General features: G+C 34.1%; 1 protein-coding gene across 1 annotated transcript; it reads right to left on the bottom strand.

Moving 5' to 3' along the window:
- Positions 1 to 3,384: 3,384 nt before the first annotated feature.
- LOC123655866 (craniofacial development protein 2-like) lies at positions 3,385 to 3,954 on the bottom strand. The gene has a single exon (XM_045591613.1). The coding sequence runs from the start codon at positions 3,952 to 3,954 to the stop codon at positions 3,385 to 3,387; it is 570 nt and encodes a 189-aa protein (XP_045447569.1).
- Between the last annotated feature and the right edge of the window lie 19,699 nt (positions 3,955 to 23,653).

Here is a 23,653-nt window from a genome sequence, read left to right on the forward strand (position 1 = left end):
GCGATATTGACACTAGACATTTAGACACATCGAGACTGAAGTCAGAAACAAGAAATTTGAATAATGGCGACTAGACACCAAATAACGATAAAAGTCAGTCCCTTGTTGTTGTCTAAATGTTTCAATAAATTTAAAAAGTTCTTGTCTTTACAATTAAAACTTGGCTACATTTATACTTTCGCAATGTAAAAAAAAAAACTGTGTAACTATATTAAATATTACTTCGATTGCTATTAAAATAAAACTTTTATTATAATTTTTGATAATTTTTAAATTATAATTCTTAGATTACTACTAAATCTATGCTTTAATTGTATCAAATCAATTATTGACCGTTTACATATACCTATTGATAATACAATACAATCTTTTTTTTATTTAATATTTTGTATTCATTAGCACCAGAAATTTTAACTGCTCTGGTGTAGTGATGGGAGGAGTCGCATCCCGCACGTATTGGATATTTGTATTTGTACAAATATTCCTTTCCGGTTTGGACGTCTGTCCTTGTGGGTCTCCCCACCGTGCCTCGGAGAGCACGTTAAGCCGTCGGGCCCGGTTGTTATCATGTACACCTGATAGCGATCGTTACTCATAGTAGGGAATATATCCACCAACCCGCATTGGAGCAGCGTGGTGGATTAAGCTTCAATCCTTCTCCTACGTGGAGAAAGAAGCTTATGCTTAGCAGTGGGGTGATACAGGCTGAATGAATTCAAAAATTGTTGGGCATCTGCGCTGATAATATTGTCCACATATTTCTTCTAATAATTATGTAAGGTATAATTGATAATAAATGTAACAAAAAGTAACATTATAAATAAATTTAACAATAGGATATTGATTTCTTTTTCTAAATAGCCATTTTCCCGAACATTATATATAGATAGACATTATATCAGGATTTGTTTATGATTTTTGATAGTCATCATCTTCCTGCCCTTATCCCACTTATGTAGGGTCGGCACAACATGTTTTCCTCTTCCATTCCTCTCTATTATTCGTCACTTCAGTGCTTACTCCTTTCTTTCTCATATCCTCACTCACACAATCCATCCATCGCTTTTTCGGTCTGCCGATCGCTCTTCGTCCTTCGACATTCATCCCTAACATTCTTTTACCGACATAGCGGTCATTCCTCCTCATTACATGCCCATACCACGCTAACCTATTGCTCCTCATTTTCTCTGTCACGGGTGCTACTTTCAAACTTCCCCTTATATACTCATTTCTAATCCGATCTTTCCTCGTTACTCCACACATCCATCTTAGCATTCTCATCTCGGCTGCGTGCACTCTTCTTTCATCCGTCACTTTTGTTGCCCAACATTCCGATCCATACATTACGACAGGTCTTATGATCGTTTTATAGATTTTCCCCTTAAGTTTAAGGGGCATTCGTGGATCACAAGCTGTTCCAGAGACCTGTCGCCATTTCATCCATCCCGCATTTATTCTATTTTTCACGTCACGGTCTATGTTGCCGTCATTTTGTATTAATGACCCAAGGTAGCGGAAGTCGGAGCAGACTGGTAGGGATACACCATCCAAGGCAATATGGGAAAAACCGGACGAAACGCTGAAATCGCAGAACAAGTGCTCGGTTTTAGACCTACTTATCCTCAATCCCGCGCCCTCCAGTCTTTCCTGCCATTTTCCCAGTCTGCTCTGTACCTCAAGGATATTATCTCCGACAAGAACAACGTCGTCAGCAAACAGCATACACCAGGGTGCTTCCTCCTGTATGTCTGATGTTAGAACATCCATTACCAGGAGGAATAGATACGGGCTTAAAGCCGACCCCTGGTGCAAACCTACAGCCACACTGAACTTGTCAGTTACCCCGGCTTCGGACCGGACGTGGGTGCTAGCTCTATCATACATCGCCTGAACAAGTCGTACATACTTCTCTGGCACTCCTTTCCCTTTCATAGCCCACCACAGAACCTTACGGGGGACGCTATCATATGCCTTTTCCAGATCTACGAACACCATATGTAGGTATTTTTGTGCGAGTCGATATTTTTCGCAGAGTTGGCGGAGTGCAAATATGGCGTCCATAGTTCCCCGGCCCGGCATAAATCCAAATTGGTTCTGTGTGACCTCACATTCTTCTCTCATTCGTCGCGCTATCACTTTCTCCCATATCTTCATACTATGTGAGATGAGCTTTATTCCCCGATAGCTGCTGCAGTCCTGTATGTCACCTTTATTTTTAAAAATGGGCACCAGTGAACTGTAGCACCATTCCTCGGGTATGACCTCTTCTTGCAGCAACTTATTGAAAAATGAAGTCAGCCACTTCCATCCATCCGCCTTCAAAAACTTCCATACTTCCGCTGGTATACCATCTGGCCCAACTGCTTTTCCATTCTTCATACTCTGCACTGCCATCTTCACTTCCTCTATACTTACCTCTTTCACCATTCCTTCATTACTTCGTACATTTTCTAACACTCCGCTCCATTCATTTTCTTCATTCATCAAGTTATTAAAGTATCTCTTCCAGCGTTGTTTTATTTCCTCATCGTCCGTCAAAATCTTCCCCGCTTCGTCTTTTATACATTTCATATGGTTTACATCTCTTGCATTCATCTCTCTCTCTCTTGATATTCTAAAAAGATTTTTTGACCTTGTGGGCTCTCTAAAAAATGATACAACTTATCTTGAGCCTTGGCCCTTGCGATAGCGACTGCTTTCTTAGCCTTCTTTTTAATGTTTTGGTAATCTGATCTTTTTATTTTCTTTTCTCTGTCATTTCCATCTTCCACTCTTTTCCATTCTTTGAAAGCATTCTTCTTTTCTTTCAAAATCGTCTGTACTTCCTCATTCCACCACCATGTATCCTTCTCTATCTTCCTTTTCCCTTTCGTTTCCCCTAAGACATCCCTTGCCACACTTCGCACCCACGTTGCCATCTCACTCCAGCACTCGTTTACTCCCATCCCCACCATATCTCCCATCTCTATCATTTTACCAACCACTCTTTCCCGGAATTCTGCTGCCACCTCCCTATCATCCAATCTGTACCATTTCGTTCTAACTGGGGGCTTCGGGCTCTTATTTAAACTCTGAACTTTCAGAGTTAAGTTCAGGAGCAGTAGCCTATGCTGGGAGACGAGACTCTCACTCGATATTACCTTGCAGTCCTTGGCCGATTTTAGCCTGTTTCTTCTTAAAAGAATGTAGTCAATTTGGGTAGAGTGTAGACCACTACGGTATGTGATAAGGTGTTGTTCCCGTTTTTGATAGAATGTGTTGGCTATTGCTAAGTCAAAGGCCAAGGCTGCTTCAAGTAGAGCTTCACCGTCTCGGTTCCTAACTCCGTAACCTCTGCCCCCATGCACCCTCTCATACTCGTCATTCATCCTTCCCACATGTCCATTAAAGTCCCCCCCCAATGTATATTTCCTCACACTCTGGTACTTTCATTATTACCGCATCAAAATCCTCCCAAAATCTTTCTTTCATACTGTCATCGCATCCCGTTTGCGGCGCATACACACTAACGACATTTAAAACCGAGTCTTCAATCAACAGTTTTACTACAATAACTCTATCATTCACTCTTTTCACATCCATCACCTTGTTCTTGAGCTCTCTATCTAACACTATACCTACGCCATTTCTTTTCCCATCACAGCCGCAATAATAAAACTTATAACCCGCCCCTATTTCTCTTGCTCTCTGTCCCTTCCACTTCGTCTCCTGCAAGCACGCTATATTTATCCGTCTCCTTTCCAAAACATCTGCTAGCTCTCGTCCTCTCCCAGTCATCGTACCCACATTCCAACTGGCAATCCTCAAGGTCACCTCCTGGACTCGCCTCTTACGCTGCCCCCGTCCCTGGAGCAGCAACCCTTGTCCATTTCCCACAGACGCCGGGTGCTGCATCTGCGCGTCGCCTGTGGGGTACGCCCTAGCATTATCGCATACTCTAATTCCCAAGCTCATGTTGTAATGTGATTTGGCTTGTATATTTTACGACCGGCCGCCTGCCTGACATCAACCCTCCTTGGGAAATTTAAGGTAAGAAGAAGGATAGGTGAGAAGGATTTATGTGAGAGAAGGATCTGGGGTTACGGATACCAGTGCCACGGATCACGGGGAGAGGTGTGTGACACTAGCAGCTAGAGTAGTCCGGGGTCGCGTAGTAGTAGTGGCCCCACCCTCTGGACTTATGACTTTATGATTTTTGATAGTAACTTCAAATTTCAAGCCTCTTTCATTGACGACCGAAGCTCTTATTAATTCTTTTTGCCCAGAAAAATCGAAATTATTATTCAACGGCTAAAGCCTGTCAGAATTCTTGCCACAATTTCACGCCTATTATAATTCAACCTTGATACCACAATTACCTGTAAATATTCATTTTTTTAGTTTTACATAAAAATTACTTAAATGACATTGATTTTTTCACTTATCACAAGTTAAATATTGTTGAGTTATGAAAAAATACCTACCAAATATCAAAATTACTATTTGGTGTTCATAATAATTTGGTGCGCTGGTCTAAAACAAATACTTACATTTAGGAACAAAGGCTAACACAAATACAAATACTGTGAGTTTGATTCGAATTCACAACAGTCGTCAACAAAAGATTACACACAAGAGTACGAACATTATTAATAAACCATATTCTTCTCTAATAATTATGTTTGCAGGCAAATGAAGAAAAACCGACTTCAATTATATCGACAAGTAATACAACGTAGGTAGACGAAAAAATAGTCAAGTAAATACGCATTATCAAAGATCACTCCGAAAGTTTTGATCAGATCTCGATGAAATTTAAATTTGACCACATGATAAACATCGGCTTTCGATTAAATTAAAAATCATTAAAATCGGTACACCCAGTAAAAAGTGATGCGGATTTTGAGAATTTCCCTCGATTTCTCTGTGGTCTCATCATCAAATCCTCGTTTTCTTATCATGGTACCAAACTAGGGATATCTCCTTTCTAACAAAAAAAGAATTATCAAAATCAGTTCATAAACGACGGAGTTATCACCGAACATACATAATATATATATATATATATATATATATATATATATATATATATCCTTTTTTTGAAGTCGGTTAAAAACTGAGAATATTTAATAGATCTAGTGTTACATAATAATTTAATAATTTTATCTACACATTGTCGTGAAAGTTTTAACGTATTTTTTATGTAACTATTCTTAATACAAAATGTAAAGTCGAACGCAAGTTAAGAAATAAACTTACTAACTATGCCAAATGTTAATTATTGATTATATTTATAATTTTAATAATTTTCAGTACAATAGAGTACGAGTGAAATAGCACGTCTAAAATACTGTTTTGATCTTTACTAATTGGAAATAGACAATAAAACGGATCGTCATCGTTTGATTTCATGGTTCCATTAAAATGTGTCGGGTGTGAGATAGAATATATTTTTTGCTTCGTCACATTACCCGAATAACAAAACCGATGAACGTATTGAGCAAGCGTCCATTAGGCATCAAAGGAATTCTATACTCACATTTCATAAAAGTTCTTTTCAATGTTTTAAAAATAAAATATCGCGTTGTAAAGATTAAATTTTATGTTTTACCTAAAAACACGTTAAAAAGTTGCTGATTCATTATCTAGTAACCTCAACTGTGAGGCTAACCAATATTATAATGAGAGAAATTGACCTGACCTACTACAACTAAGACTAAAACTAGTTTTTTTTTTTAACTTTCGAATTAACGATTGTGTCCTAGAAAATAAGACACATCATTATCATCACTTCAGCCTATCGCAGTCCACTGCTGGACATAGACCTCCACAAGTTCGCGCCATAAATGGCGTTAACTCAAGTGTGTTGTTCATAGTCACTACGCTGAGCAGGTGGGTTGGTGATCGCAGGGCTGGCTTTGCCGCACCGAAGACTCTGCTGCCCGTTTTTGGTTTGTGTGTTTGAAAGCCAGCAGTTGGATGGTTATTCCGCAATCGGTAGGCCTTTTAAGTTCCAAGGTGTTAGTAGAACTGTGTAATCCCTTAGTCGCCTCTTACGAAACCCACGGGAAGAGAGGGCGTGGCTATATTTTTAACTACCATAACCACACAGCAGATTAATATAAATATATAATAAGACAGTACTTTTAACCAATCTAGGTATAGCAGTTATGAATCCGGATTTGCGTTGATAACGGTTCACGTAAATACGTCAGTGCTAAAACCTATATAAGGATAAAGCTTGAGCGTGAGCATATCTCTGTGTGGAATATATAATATTGTAGATAAGTCCTGTGAATACTTTAAGCGATTCGTCTTTATTTTAATTTTTGATATGAATTCTCGCGTCGTTCAGTCGTCAGACGTGGGGGTATTTTTTTTATATGACTAGGTCGGCAAACAAGCGTACGACTTACCTGATGGTGAGCGATTACCGTAGCTTTTGGACGCCTGCAACACCAGAAGAATCGCAAGCGCGTTGCCGACCCAATCCCCAATCCCCCCAGGAGCTCATGTAATTGAAGTTACGATAATATTTAATAAAATAAACTGGTAGTAATAAAATAAAATAAAACTGAATGCCACTTAAGGATTCGTAAGTTTCGTAATTTTCTCGCCGATTTAATACTGTGACAGTTTAAAAATATATGTATTCAATATAAAGAAAACTAATACTTTAGTATATACTGTAGTTTTCTACAGGCTGTATTTAGCTATCGACAAAATACAAGAAAGCGATTACCGGTTTTACTGTCATTTAATACTTGAAAAATGGTAAAAATACTGAAAATAATGGATTTTACCGATCAACTTGTTGTACATTACAAAAGTCACCTATATCATTCGTGTACCTTGTGTAACGCTTATTTCGTTTTTGCGCGAATTTTGTTTCTAAGAAGTTTGAGCGAAATTCTTGTTTTGTTGAAATAAATGTTATAAAGGTAGGTAGGTAAGTAGGTAAGGTAGTATGAGAGCATAAATAAAATGTTTATTTTTCTATCAGTTACTTATATAATAAAGAACGAAAGAATTAAGAGTATGCTTGTGTTTTCAGGTGTTAATAACGTATCAGGTTCTAACCGTCCTTTTGGAAAAATCTATTTTTGCTTTAAAAGGCCTGTTTTTTTATGAAAACTGTATTCTCCAACTATTACACTGCGTTGTGACTAGTAGAAATGGACCAAGCATTATTAATATCAGATAAGATATTTGAATTGCTCAGAAATCACTACACACTTCAGCTTATCGCAGTCGACTGCTGGACATAGGCCTCCCCAAGTTCTTGCCAAAAAATGCCACACGCTAGTCACCACGCTGGGCAGGCAGCTTGGTGACCGCAGGGCTGGCTTTGTCGCACCGAAGATGATTCGGCATGTGTATTTTAAAGCCAGTAGTTAGTTTGATGGTTATCCCGCCATCGGTCGGCTTTACTGCCGTAACCAGACATCACTATAATATACTAAAAAAAAAACCATTAAGACAGCTTAATTTGGTCACTTAAAATAGGCATGGGTGATTTTATTACGAATAAAATAAAATTTTGGTGCTGTGTGGCTACGGCACTAAAGAATTTAGCCACCCCCTCTCTTCCCGTGGGTGTCGTAAGAGGCGACTAAGGGATAACAAGGTTCCACAACCATCTTGGAACTTAAGAAGCCGACCGATGGCGGGATAACCATCCAACTGCTGGCTTTGAAATACACAGGCCGAAGACGGGCAGCAGCGTCTTTGGTGCGACAAAGCCAGTACTGCGGTCACCAACCCGCCTGCCCAGCGTGGTGACTATGGGCAAAACACATGAGTTCACGTTATTTTTGACGTAAACTTGTGGAGGCCTATGTCCAGCAGTGGACTGTATAGGCTGTAATGATGAAAATAAAATTTTCGCATATTAAGCATCTAGGTTTCATGTTGATGTGTCCACAAAAACCTTAATTATATATTTAAATATAGACATACAAAAATACACATTATATATATATATACAGATACTCGTACCATGTATATAAACATACATACACATACATATATAAAATATTAAATACTTTACAAGCTACAGAAAAGGAAAAAAGAAACATAAATGCAACACATAGTTAATGGGATAAAATAATAAATGATCTATTATCATTTAAACGTGTCACGAAAAAGAGCTTCACGAACACACTATGGTAACACACACTAAGGAAAAACTGACACAGCAAGAGCTGATGCAGCAACCGAATCGGCCAAAAACCAAGATCGATGAATTGACATGGACAAAGACAGATTCATTGGAATATAGAAGAGAACTTACACTTAAGATTAGTATATTTACAATCTATATGTATACAATATTATAAAGCTGAAAAGTTTGTTTGTTTGAACGCGTTAGGAAAGCTACTATATGATATTTTAGTATGCTTTTACCTCTAATTAACGCGGGTGACACCGTGTTGCACAACTTGTAATATGTAAAAGTGGTCTTAATTTTAAAAGAGAATGAAGTGTAATCAAAGAATTATTTTTCAGAACTGATAGTTGAATAAACATTTGAGTTAGAGATATAAAGGGTAACACGGTTATATTTACGCAAACCGAAGAGGAAGCAAATGCATACGTTATGTAGACGATGAAGTTTGTTCAGATAAGCTTAATTGAGGTCCTAATAATATCCTAATAATATCTGTCAATAGTCGGTAAAAGTAACTAATTAACGTTAGTTATGACGAGAGTTTAATTATGACCAGCCAGTTAGCTAGTTTACAGTGCTTTCTGATCCATCATGTTTGTTAGTATTTTACATGTATATTTGTAAAAAAATGAGCAAGGTTTTTACCTAAGACAGGTTTGCCATCTTAGAACAAGCGAACGTGTATGTTACAGATATATATTTGTTTATAGGTCGGTAAGAGATAATAATCCGAACAAGAGATGCAGTGTTGAGTAAAATCTCCGTGATATTTTATTTAATTAACGTACTAAATAACAAAAATTTTATAGCACTACGGTTGGAAAGGTGTACGCTCCGTCTGATGGTACAAAGTTGTAACTGTATCTTATGAATTCCGCAAATACTAGCTAACCTACCACTGTCTACATAGCGCATTCTTAGGACCTATGGGTCCTGACAAATGTTTAATATTTGAAGTAAATGGCATTTTGTTTTTATCAAAAGTCACGTTTCGCAAAAAAAAATCACATAATTTAAGTCAGTTTCCGAAGATGTCTTGTAATAATTAATAAAACAATCAATATACTGCATAAAACTACTTAAAAATTAAATATCGTAGTGGACTGCGGTAGGCTGAAAACAGGTAATAAAAAAAAATGTGTACGGCATATATACGTATGTGACATAATTACATTAAGGAAAAGGTTGAATTACGTTTTATAATTCACACTTTAAGTTCTTTTTTTTTTATATTTTTTGCGGATTCTTCAAAGTGCTATAAAATTCATTGAAAATACCAAAACATCTCGTTATTTTATTGGATGCTCTCTCTTATCCTACTCTTTAGCTACAAGTACACCCTTATCCTGTAGTAAGATCATTTGTAGCAAAAATTTTTTGATTCATAATTTAAAAAAAATACAAACTCTTTGAAGAGCATCAATAATCTGCTTAAAGATACATATTGCAGGAAACTATTAATCTCAAGTATATAATGGTAAGTATATAATATTATGGCTATAACATTCAAAACGAAGGTTTTATTAAAGGCCCACCAAATTATTTCTGATAAAAAACAAACCTATCAAAAATTTACTCAGCTACAAGAACTAGTTTCCTGTTATAAAACAGGCAAAATTGGATTCACAAGGTGATGAAGAAGATCAAGTATATGACAATGGAGCAAATATAAAATGAACGCGAGGCTCTTGAAACAAAAATTAAGATCAAGACTTAGACATGCGACTCTAAGTATTTTTTCCTTAAATCTAGGTTAGGTCCTAGACCTTGATTTTAGATTTACTGTGAGGGTTACAAGAATAATATAGTAAGGAGTATTAAAGAAATTTATGAGTAAATTTTATAACATCATACATATTTACAATGTACAACTTAAGAACTAACTATTTAGTATTAAATGATGTCACTAAAAGCTCATTTAAATTACCTAGTTTTTTATATTTTGACCTCAATATCAAAGCAACGTTGAAAAACTATTATTGTCCAGCCACATCTACTTTGACATAAAACTTCTTTTAAATACATGGTAGGGAAGTTGAGTTGTTGCTCCAAAAGTTTGTATTGCACTACACACACACTTTGGTATTATTAATAATGACAAGTATGCCAGACATCAGAAGACTGGCGACTTCGTTAAAGTTAAAATAACATCTAAGTAAAAGTAACACTGTTGACAAACACATCCTGGATAAGTTTATATTGCTACATAAAGTTTTTGTCACACACATATATAGTGAAGTGATATTTATTTTGTTGAAATATTTATATTTATGATTTAATGTCATTAAAATATAGTTAACTTTCATTTATCATTTCAGCTCATAAATCACGATAGATTGACAAACATTGACAAAATATTCGATATTCTTTATTCATCATTATATTCATTTTTTTTTTTCTAAAAAAAACAAGTTTTTTAATCTTAGTATATAGTCTATTTTATATTTATACATTATCCTGTAAATAAAAAAAACATTAAAAAAATTATGGGGACGATACCTCCCTACTCGCAGGGTACGTGTGGTCCCCTAAGCATACTAAATTTTGGCACCTTGGTACTTGATATAGACAATACGGCCTGATGCATATTTATGATATTATTTAAATGTTTTGTTTTGTTTTAAACGACAAACCAACAACGTTCATGAATAAAAAATTATATTATTAATTAGTCACATAATTAATGAATCTTGAATAAACATTTTATTATTATAATACAAACATAATCAGCTAGTACAAAATTTATTACAGTATTACAGTATATTATTTACAGTACATTTTGGCAAATAGTAATAATTATATCTAAAATAAAACAGATATTAATATACACAAAGTAATGAGGAACTAACCGTTAAAAGCACATTATCATCATCATTACAGCCTATACAGTCCACTGCTGGACATAGGCTTCCACAAGTTTACGACAAAAAATAACGTGAACTCATGTGTTTTGCCCATAGTCACCACGCTGGGTAGGCGGGTTGGTGACCACAGAACCGGCTTTGTCGCACCGAAGATGCTGCTGCCCGTCTTCGGCCTGTGTTTTTTAAATTCAGCATTTGGATGGTTATCCCGCCACCGGTCGGCTTTTTAAGTTCCAAGGTGGTAGCGGAATTGTGTTATCCCTTAGTTCGCCTCTTACGACACCCACGGGAAGAGAGGGGGTGGCTATATTCTTTAGTACCGTAGCCACACAGTTACACAGTTAAAAGTACAGCAAAGCTTACATTTAGTTTTGTTATCAGTTTTTTTAAACAAATCATAAAATCCCCTCACTAGTGAACATCACAATATTTATAGAAGAGAAATTCTGTCACGACCATCGTTTTTCTATTCCAGTACAAATTAAAAAAAAAAAATGTCTTACCAAACACTTTCAATGGAATGCTAAGATTATAGTTTAGTTTTTAACCGACTTCCAAAAAAGGAGGAGGTTCTCAATTCGACTGTATTTTTTTTTTTTTTTTTTTTTTTATGTATGTTACATCAGAACTTTTGACCAGGTAGACCGATTTCGACAAATTTTGTTTTAATCGAAAGGTGGTGTGTGCCGATTGGTCCCATTTAAATTTATTTGAGATCTAACAACTACTTTTCTAATTATATCTAATAATGCGTTTTTACTTGACGCTTTTTTCGTCGACCTACGTTGTATTATACCACATAACTTTCTACTGGGTGTACCGATTTTGATAATTCTTTTTTTGTTGGAAAGGGGATATCCCTAGTTTGGTACCATGATAAGGAAACCAGGATCTGATAATGGGATCCCAGAGAAATCGAGAGAAACTCTTGAAAATCCGCAATAACTTTTTACTAGGTGTATCGATTTTGATAATTTTTACTTTAATCGAAAGCTGATGTTTATCATGTGGTCACATATAAATTTTATCGAGATCTGATAACTACTTTTTGATTAATCTTTGATAACGCGTATTTACTTGACATTATTTTCGTCACCTTACGTTGTATTATACCTCATAACTTTTTACTGGGTGCACCGATTTTGACGTTTCTTATATAAATTAAAAGCTACTATTCGTCACGTGGTCCCATTCAAATTTAATTGAGATTTGATTCGTAATTTGTGAGTTATATCTAATATTGCGTATTTACTTGACGGTTTTTTCGTCACCCTACGTTGTATTATACGTTATATCTTTTTACTGGGTGCACTGATTTTGATCTTTTTTGTATAAATCAAAAGCTAATACTTGTCATGTCGTCCGTTTTAAATATGATTGAGATATAATGAGCAATTTTTGAGTAATCTTTGATGACACGTATTTACATGACGATGTTAAGACGACTGTGGTCATGTTCAATACTTTGCCACAACGCCATCTATCAAAATGTAATGAAATTACTTCGTTCACTATCGATCAAATTACAATATTCCACTAGAGTAGAGAGTAGCAGTTTATTCGTTATAAATATATTTGAGCTTTTAATTTTTGAGTTATCGCTAATACTGGGTATTTACTTGGCTATTTTACGTCGACCAACGTTATATTAACCTCATTACTATTTTACTGGGTGGACCGATATCGATGATTCTTTTTTTAATCGATAGGTGGTGCTTGTCATGTGGTCCCATTTAAATATAATTGAGATTTGACTCGAACTTTTTGAGCTATATCTGATATGGCGTATTTACTTGACTGTTTTTGGAGTTTTCTCCTTAAGAATCGATTTTCATTTAAGGCCCCGGAATGAAAAAATTGAACAGTAAAATCTACTGAACGAATGACCTTGTTAGAGATGGCGTTCAGACGTTTTCTAATAACGCAATTAGGTTCCGATAGGTGGCGTTATTGCATTCATTTATTTACAATTTGATATAGTAATAATATATTTCTTAGACTAGTAAGCCTTTTTGTGCCTATTTAGACAGTTGATCTGAAGGGGTAAACTCCAGTCGTGCATCGGAGCTGTGTGAAAACATGAACATTACATATTTTTAATAAAAAAGACATAAACCGTAATTCAATATAAATCCGCTTCAACTAAAAAACCCGCCGTATTAAGCGATGTCAGCGCTTCGCGCGAATCGACGACGGGCCTTTTATGAAATTTCTGCCTACAATCGCTAACAAAATGTTAGAAATAACAGTAGAACATTATATAATTCTACAATTTTATAATGTCGCGTTATATGGAATACGAACAAAGTATTACTATTTTTTCGTCGATCTACGTTGTATTACTCTTCGATGTAACTGAAGTCGGTTTTTTTTTCGTTTGCGAGCAAACACAATTATTCGTAGCTTATTCTTATTATCTCCTTTATTCTAAAGTAATGTTCTGGACACAGGATTCCGTTTCCGGATGTCAAAGCAACAACAGTGTATGTAAAGTGCTCCTAGTTTATTAATTGAATTCATAGTAAAATCTTACCAATACCGACCGCAAATTACAAAATCCTTAATCAAGAAGATAGATCTACGCGGATATTGTAAAAAAGGTACGCGAAAATACCCAAAAATAACTTATAAATAACGAATAAAATCACAAATATAATAATCTATGAATTGAGGGTAGAAATATTTCATCATCAATTGACAACTAAACAGCGTTACCAACTTACCAGATAGTGACATTTGACAGTGACACCTATCAGTGGCAAAGATATCGGTGGTGTTGCTAACTCAGCGAGAAAAATACGTTTCAATATACGCAGAATAAAAAAGTTTTGTTTTTATAACATGAGTTCTAAGGAAATGTCACCAGAGATGGCACAACTGTTTAAGATGATGAAAATAGAACTTGATCAACAAACAGCAGCTATTACAAGGAGTGTAAATGAGACCATTATGCACAATATAGAGGAGAAACTACAACCATTCCTGGAAGAAAACAAATATTTGAAAAATGAGGTACAAAAATTAGAGAAAAAAGTAAAATATTTAGAGGAAAAAAACAGAAAAAATAATTTGTTACTACATGGTATAAAAGAAACAGAAAAGAATCACCAAGAATTATTCAATCTAATTAAACAAACATTGAAAAATCTAGATACTGACATAGATATATACGAAATAAATAACTACTATAGGTTAGGAAAGAAACAGGGAGAGAGGAAGGTAAGGCCAATACTCATATCTTTCACATCATTCCAAAAGAAGCTAATAATACTGAAAAATAAAATGAAAATGCCGAAACAAACTTACATTACTGAGGATTTTTCAAAAGAAACGATGGAAATGCGAAAGATCCTCCAGGAAAAACTTAGACAAGAAAAACAAAATGGAAAGGACGCATTCATTCGAAACAATAAAATAGTCATCAAAGAAACACCAGATACAGAAAAAAGAAAGAGAGAGGCCTCGATATCTCCTAACAACACAAACACATCACACTCCAGTGGTTCACAAAATATTACTGCATCCTCTAAATTACATAAAACAAATGCGTTTGAGTATATGAGGGCAAGATCTGCGTCTTTGAATGAAAAATCATCTCAGCAACATAACGCATAGGGAAAGTTAGACACCGGTAACGAAATCAAAACAAACTATTTAGGCAAGAACAAAGGAAAAAACAAGAAAAACCCCAATACGGTTGGTCACCGCGGGGTTATCGACCAAACCCCCCAAAATACTACACTACAAATGGAAAATAAAACTATAATGAACACCAAGAAAAGAAGACTCCACATAGCGACATTGAATACAAGATCGTTAAAGTCAAAAGAATGTTTAATAGAACTTGAAAATGCGTTAAACAACATTAATTGGGATATACTTGGTATAAGTGATGTACGTAGATCGAAAGAAAAATAGAAGAGCATGAAGATTACATAATATACTATAAAAATGAAATAACAGGAATATACGGCGTTGGATTCTTAGTCAAAAAATACCTGAAAAATAACATAATTGAATTTAAAGGAGTCTCAGACAGGATAGCTGTCTTAAATATTATACTTCCTGGTCACAAACACCCGACATCAATAGTCCAAGTATATGCTCCAACTGAGGTAGCGAAAAAAGAAATTAAAAATAACTTTTATGAAAACCTAAATGAAACAATGGAGACTTTGTATAAGGCAATTATTGTGATGGGAGACTTTAATGGCCAAATCGGCCAGCGAAGAAAGAACGAAGACAAAATACTTGGACCCTATACAACCGGCAAAAGAAACGAAAATGGACAAAGATTGATAAACTACGCATTAGAAAATAATTTACATATAATGAACACTTTTTATAAAAGAAAACCTAAAAGAAAATGGACGTGGGAATCTCCCAACGGCCAAATAAGAAATGAGATAGATTTCATAACTACAAATAAACCGCAGCTTTTCTTAAACGTGGAAGTCCTCAATAATTTTAACTACTTTACTGATCACAGACTACTCCGAGGTCAACTACACCTAAATGAACCTAAAAATTCTAGGAAACATATGCAAAATACTAAGCGAGCAATTACATTACCATTACCAAGCCATATTCTAGAATCCCTAAAAACTAAATTAACACCAATAAGTGAACTAAGAACAGTCCAGGATAAATATGATACCTTGGAAGAAGAATTAAAAAGAACTAATAAAATCTTTGAAAAAAACAAACCATTTAAAGATAGAATAGGATCTGAAGCAAGAAGATTAATAAAACAAAGAGCACTTTTATTTAAGAACAGAAGGAACAATAGACAAAACATAATTAAAATAAGTAAAGAAATAAACACTGAAATAAAAAAGTTCAGAAATACACAAAAAACTAATTTAATACAACACTACATAACAAAATTTGGTGGAATCAAGAGTGCGTGGAAGGAACTTCAAGACCACACAAACTGGATTACTAACGTCATACATCATAAAACTCAAAAACATAAATTTAAAAGAAACGAAATATTAAATACAGCAACTGATTTCTATCGCAATCTTTATCATGACAAACCAAGTACATCAATTATAAGTATTGAAACAGTTACGAGTACCGAAGAAGAACCAGTTCCTAATATATTGAAAGATGAAGTTACCAAAGCCATCAAATCACAGAAAACAGGAAAATCACCCGGCGAAGATAACATCTCTAATGAACTGTTAAAAGGAGTATCAGAGACTATCTTGGAAACACTAACAAAGCTTTTTAACGAAATTTTAAAAACAGAATATATACCCCTTCAATGGACCACATCTACAATAATTTTACTTCATAAGAAAGGGAGAACAGATAATATATCGAACTACAGACCCATTTCGTTGATATCAAACGTATACAAAGTTTTCTCCAAGATAGTACTGGACCGGATAACAAAAACTATAGACGAGAATCAGCCGAAAGAACAGGCAGGGTTTCGAAGTGGTTTTTCAACCATCGACCACATCCACACCATCAAACAAATGATCCAGAAATGCAATGAATATGGAATAAACTACTACTTAGCATTTATAGACTACAATAAAGCATTTGATTCGCTGAAACATGAGAAAATATGGGAAGCCCTCACCGCACAACGGGTTCACAGTAAATACATAAACATAATAAAGAATATATACATAAACATGACAGCCAAAATACGCACAGAAAAGATAGGAGAATGTTTTCCCATTAAGAAAGGAGTTAGACAGGGAGATCCCTTATCACCCAAACTGTTCTTGGCAACCCTAGAACATATATTTCGACAATTGGATTGGAAGGAATACGGTATTAATGTTAATGGAGTATTACTAAACCATCTAAGATTCGCAGATGACCTTATATTAATATGTGGTGATCCAAACACTCTGCAGATTATGATCGAACAACTGATAAATAAAAGCGAAAAGGTAGGACTATTAATAAATACCAGTAAAACAAAGTTAATGACAAATCACATCAAAATTCCCATTAAACCTGAAAATGCTGCTGAACTGGAATATGTAAATGAATATACATACTTAGGTCAAATAATATCCCCAACAGACATCACAACCAAGGAAATTCAAAATAGAATAAACCTAGGATGGAACAAATACTGGGCTCTAAAAGATATTATGAAAAATTCGGAAATACCAATAGAAGGGAAGAAGAAAATATATAATACATGCATTCTACCAAGCATGACCTACGGATGCCAGACATGGAGTTGTACAAAGAAAAATATCAAATCACTAGAAACCTGTCAACACCGAATGGAAAGAAGCATTCTCAACATAAAATTAAAAGATAAAATTAGTTTAAAAACAATCAGAAAACGAACTAAGATTAAAGATATAAAATACCAAATTAAACAACTGAAATGGAAATGGGCTGGACACATAATAAGAAGTAGGACAGAAAAGTGGACAAACGAAGTGACGGAATGGTGCCCTAGATATAATAAGAGAAGTAAAGGCAGGCAGTATCGAAGGTGGGAGGATGATATCAAGGAGGTAGCAGGACCATGCTGGATGAGGATAGCAAGAGATCGATCGTTGTGGAGAACACTTGGGGAGGCCTATGCCAAAGAGCAAGACAATCACAAAACCGGTGTCTAATACAAATAATAAATTAATTACGTTGCTTTCATAAACAACCAATTTAGTATTAGTAAGTAGTACATAAGTAGTGATAAGATGAAATGTAACATATAAGATTGTTAATAAAGGCTTTTATTATTATTATTATTATTAATGTTCTGGACCTCTGCTGGCTGAAACGTGTATGAAATATGAGAAAGTCCGTATTCTACGCGACGCATCATTTTTCAGTTACTACTGGCTCTCGAATAAAATAATTCACAAGTAAACGTAATTTTTATTCCTCCAGCTTTTGATTTCCCCTAGTAGTCTAGATTTTAGATGTAGTTAGTGTAAAACAGTCTGTACACTTTGAACAGTTTAAAGTACTATTTTATAAGGACATGTTTCATTAATTGTGTAAATATGTTTGTTGTCATACATTATTCACTGAAAAGTTATAGAACATTTAGTTGTACATTTTGTATTACACTTGAATACATACATACTTTGAAAAATACTCATTTAATCAAATGTAACGATGTAACGATAATGTAACGGAAAATTGGGTAAAGTGAAAAACAAATTAAAATAGTAACAGATCAGCATTTTAGAAGATAACTCAAATTAATCTTACACTAAAATAAAATAAAAATAAGTAAACAAAGTTTGAGATATCACAATAATCATCAAGTCAATCAACCTATATTTATCATTTCTTGCTAAGTAGTCAAAAGTTGTCTTCTTAAGTTTATTTTGTACTAACTTCAGTACAGCGTATTTTTTTTTTAATGAAAATTTAGGAAACTCTGCAGTTACTCTTTTTTATAAATTCTAAGACTTACTATAAAGGTTACTCGAATACAATTCAAGACGAGATTGAATCGAGAATATAGGGTACGCGTCCTCTATACAATGAATGGTTGGGAAGCGCAGTCGCCCACGCTCCGTCGAGCGCGCGAACGTTGAGAGAGGATCGTGAGCCTCAACAAGTAGAGTTCTACATTAACCACAGATATAGTTCGGGATATGATGAAAAATATAATATGTACAACTAATTTTAACAAATAAAAGGCGTGCTGTGCTTTTAAAACTTAGAAAAAGCGGTGATTGCCTACGTTTAGTGGTTGTTTTAATTTGATGTGCGGTAAATAAAGAAATAAACAGTTGAGTGCAAAATATTAAAATATTTTCTAATGATATAAAAAAATAAAAAAAAGAGTAAAACATTTTTGTTTAACATTTGAGTAAACATTGTTGTTTTGTTTTTTTTTTTGAATAAAACGTTTTCATTCGTTACAAATTATTTTTCATCATAAAAACAAAAAAATTTTATAATACAAGTTTTTCTATGTCAGATATATTTTTTTTTGTTGTTATTTTGCGTCTTTTCAGGAGGCCAATATACCGAACTCTCTATCTCTCTTTCTCTCTTTTAAAGATTAAATTAAAGTAATTTCAATATTTCATTATTATTTAACAGTAAGATAACTTCAATAGCGACTATAATTATTGATATCGAAATAGGTCTGCTAATTTGTAATTAATTTCTGGAAGCTGCTTTACATTCCCATACGGAAAAACGTTTTTCTTTTCTCTTGTTTTACACTAGACTGAATTCTATTACACAATTAAATACAAAAATCTAATTTTGTATAAGTTTTTAGACGTTTTAAAAATGAATTAGTCTGTATATAATATTAGTGCTTATATCACAGATATCGGAGATGAAATAGATGCTATATAGAACATAAACTTGTATAGTGATTATTTTTCATATAAAATCATTTTACTAGTTTCAACTACTTTTACTTTATTTCTGTAGACGTTTAAATGTTATCCATTATTGTTTAAATACTTGTGATAATACATATAAGTGTATCAAAATCTATCGATATCCAGATTTTTATTTATTATTCATACTTAATTGAAATAAATTTTCCACTTTAATCTTAATTGCACCGCTTAGAAAAGTATTTAAACGCGGGTCGCTTTTAAATAATGAAAATTCGGAAAACCTGATCACATCGTATTTTAAAAATTATTTAATTTCGTCATATATACTTCTTTTGCTGTCATCATATTATGTCACATACTGGTAGAAGTTTTTAACTGACTAAAGACCGCATTGCTATTTATTTTTTACGTATATTATTTTAATGAATAAGATTCATATACGAGTAATGATTATGAAACGCTAAGTTGTTGATATTAAAAAGTATTGTTGAAACTGTGACATGTGAAAAATACTGCATTAGACATGGCGAGTAGGTAATTTTTTATGTAAATTTTTTGAAGAATTAGCGTGCACTTCTCTTCCATTTTTAACGACCATATGTAAATCAGGTTTGTAACAAACTAGATCATTTTTAACGTTGCTAATCGGAATACCTTTATAATAATGTATGCGCTTTCGTGTTAAATTTAAAGAACGGGTACAAACAAACTGTAAGTGGGATTATTACTGATATACTAAAATGGTATACCAAGACGACTTATTTCTATTACATGTTAATAAAAAGCTGAAGTAAGCGAATACCTTTTAAAATATTCTCTTTGTGCTCCATATACTGAACAAACAAGTGGATCTGAATGCCTTTTCAGCGTATAGAGACACTTTTTATACAGCCTGATGGCTCGGCCGTGGGAAAGCATTCACATAAGCTCACGCGCTACTACTTTTCATTTGACACAGTTTACAATAATTGTTTACCTATATGATAAACAGTAGTATTTTTAGAATGAATATGTATAGCTAACTTTTTCTATATCAAAAAGAAACAACAGCTGCAATTCGTTACGTAATCGTTAGTTTTTTTTTTAAATAGTTTTTTCGATCATTTTAGTTAGAGATTTTTGTTGGCTTAATAATATGAAAATATTTTTAATTAAAACAAAGTTCAGCTTAGAGCGGAGTTTACGGCTGACAAACATATTGTATATGTAAAATTATTTACTATATACATTAATTGTATGTAGAAAAATATACAATAAAGAATTATTTTTTCAATGAAAATGTCGTAAAAATTAACTTTGATTTTTCAAGTTTTGGCTAAATTTTCAAATAGATTTATATTGCTAGTAAAAAGCCGCCGTAAGCCGTTCTTACGTTTCCGTTTGCAGACAAGATAACTACACGGCTTGAATAAAAACTGACATGAAATATGGCAGAGTAATTGTGGTGAGCGAATAAACTATGTTATAAATGTTTTAAAGTACTGACTTTAAGTTAATCCCAACACCGAGAGTACGGTACATAAAATTTTCACTGTAATAATGAAAAACTTCCCGCATATGCCATATTAAAATGCTAATCCTCTTTGTATCCTGTTAACTTACTAGACAAAGAAAATAAAAAAAAATATCGTTCAATTATTTAAAAAAAAATACTATACAGAATATTATCATTAGTTGTACTTTTAATACTGTCCTTTATAAAATACCGGTGTTTCAAGTTACAAATAGATTGGTGAAGTTTATGATAATAGTATAAATATGGATTTTTTTTTAATTCTGGGTAAGTTGCTTACGAAGTTTTACTTGATAGCCTAATACATGTATGTTTTTAGAAGTAGTTTATAGTTTCTGAATATTTAGAGGTTATACGAAACTAACTTTTACTATCACACAACAACTAATTGTTCCGTAAATTACTTTCTCAGTGACGTACACCTAATTAGACGAATCCACTAAAACCGAAGTAAAATATCAACGTCTATAAAGACAGACTAAATCACCCCCTATAAACTTGGTTTTATTGAAGTAGAAACAATACCAAAGCCGGAAATCAGATAATTTATTTAGGTTCGTTACAATCAGTCCGACATCCGGACTCTGGAAGTAATGCGAGTGACAAAGAGATGCGGTCGATCGACCAGTCGTTAACGAAGCGAATGTCGCTAAAAAAGGAATGTTTATTGACGTAATTACAATCGGACACGAAATTTATTTCGTCAATATTTGAGAATGTGAAGAACTGTGTAACATCGTTCATTCTAAGTAAAACAGTGCTAAATTAAAACAAATTAACTCGTTTTAATAAAATGAAAGCGAGCGAACATGGTTAGTTTCATAATTACATTTGTATATTGTTAAATCTATTACCGTTTTGAAATTTAATTAAAATTATTCACGGCAATTTTGCTTGAAAAAGAAATAGTTATTAAGTTTTAAACGTGATATGACAACATTATACTATTAAAACTTACAGGATAAAACATAACAGCCCTGCAGGTTTCTAAAGAATCAAAGCGAAATGTATTACATTTTCATCAATTTTATTTCAGTTTTAATGTTAAGTATATATTATTGTGATTAACTTTATTATTTATTTTAATTATAACTAAGCTTCTTATCCTTTTTTCTTACAAAAATTTCGACTAAAGATCTGATATAATTTTGACGAATAGATTCAAAAATTAAGAAAACATATATTTTTCAATTTCGTTAAGGTACATTAAAATTCTTGTAAGTTTTCTTTTTAATACTACATAATGCGAAATAATTTACGATATAAATGTAATGAAAGAGATGTGTGCATATTTCAACCAACTAGAAATTACGAAAGTTATGTGACCTAATTCTCTAATTCAAGACTAATGTTTATATGTAAATAAGTTTTTCGGACCTGTTTGAAGCCTTTATACCTACAAACAATTGAGATTTCGATTCACTTTAACAGAACTATAACTAGACGTGCTTTTGGTTCTAGTTCACAATTTAACAGTTTGACGTGAGCATGTATAAACTTATGTTGTTTAAAATAAATTGGTAACATGCGGCATAAAAAAAGTAAATGTAATCTATAACATTATCTATTTCATTGAGATAATGAAGTATTTATACTAATTGTTAGTCAGTTCAGCCTATTGCAGTTCACTGCTGTACATAGGCCTACTCAAGTTCGCGCCAGACATCCCGGTTTCCCGCAATCCTCATCCAGCCTAATTGTTAGGTTAATATTTAATGACTTTTTTAATGAAATGGTGGAAAACTTTAAGAAGTGATGAATATTGAGATCTCTGTATGAACTTGGATAAGACGAAAGTTATGTTTAACAACCAAGTCATACCGATACCGGTATCGGTCGATGGTACCCTTCTCGAAGTTGTTCAGGATTATATTTACCTAGGCCATACTATCCAACTAGGCCGCAACAACTTCGAGAAGGAGGCCGATAGGAGGATTCGGTTGGGCTGGGCGGCGTTTGGCAGACTCCGTCGAGTCTTCACTTCGAAGATTCCGCAATGCTTGAAGACAAAAGTTTTCGAGCAATGCGTCCTGCCCGTGTTAACATACGGAGCCGAGACGTGGACACTGACGAAGGGACTGGTCCACAAGTTTAAAGTCGCTCAACGTGCAATGGAACGGGCTATGCTTGGGGTCTCTCTCAAAGACAGGATTAGAAATGAGACTATCCGCGAGAGAACGAAAGTAACCGACATAGCCCACAGAATTAGCAAGTGGAAGTGGCAGTGGGCTGGTCATCTGTGTCGCAGGACCGATGGCCGTTGGAGTAGACGGGTCCTAGAGTGGAGACCGCGACTTGGCAAACGCAGTGTGGGACGTCCTCCGGCCCGTTGGACCGACGATCTACGTAAGATTGCCGGTGTAGGCTGGATGAGGATTGCGGAAGACCGGGATGTGTGGCGCGAACTTGGGGAGGCCTATGTCCAGCAGTGGACTGCGATAGGCTGAAGTGAATATTGAGATCTTGATAGTGAGTGTGTAACTGATCATGACAAATAAATTTTCATACATATACTCGTATGTAGCGTAGTGACATAACATAATACAAACTGTTTAATGTATATAGCATGTTGCGGTAAGTATGGTATATATTATAAATGATATTTTATGCTTAATTATGTACGAAAGATAAAACCACCGTATACCATGTTGGCTTCCCATATAAATAAATAAATCTTTCATTTTTAAACAAATTGGTGAGACGTAGATAATATTTTATCTATTTAATAGCCATTAAAAATATATATGTCGTTCTTTTTTTAGATATATTCGAAAATTAAATTTGCTTAAGCTAGGAACACTTTTATGATTTAAGAATTTGACAAAAT

Source organism: Melitaea cinxia, chromosome 8, assembly GCF_905220565.1.
Source record: "Melitaea cinxia chromosome 8, ilMelCinx1.1, whole genome shotgun sequence".
Lineage (NCBI taxonomy): Eukaryota > Metazoa > Arthropoda > Insecta > Lepidoptera > Nymphalidae > Melitaea > Melitaea cinxia.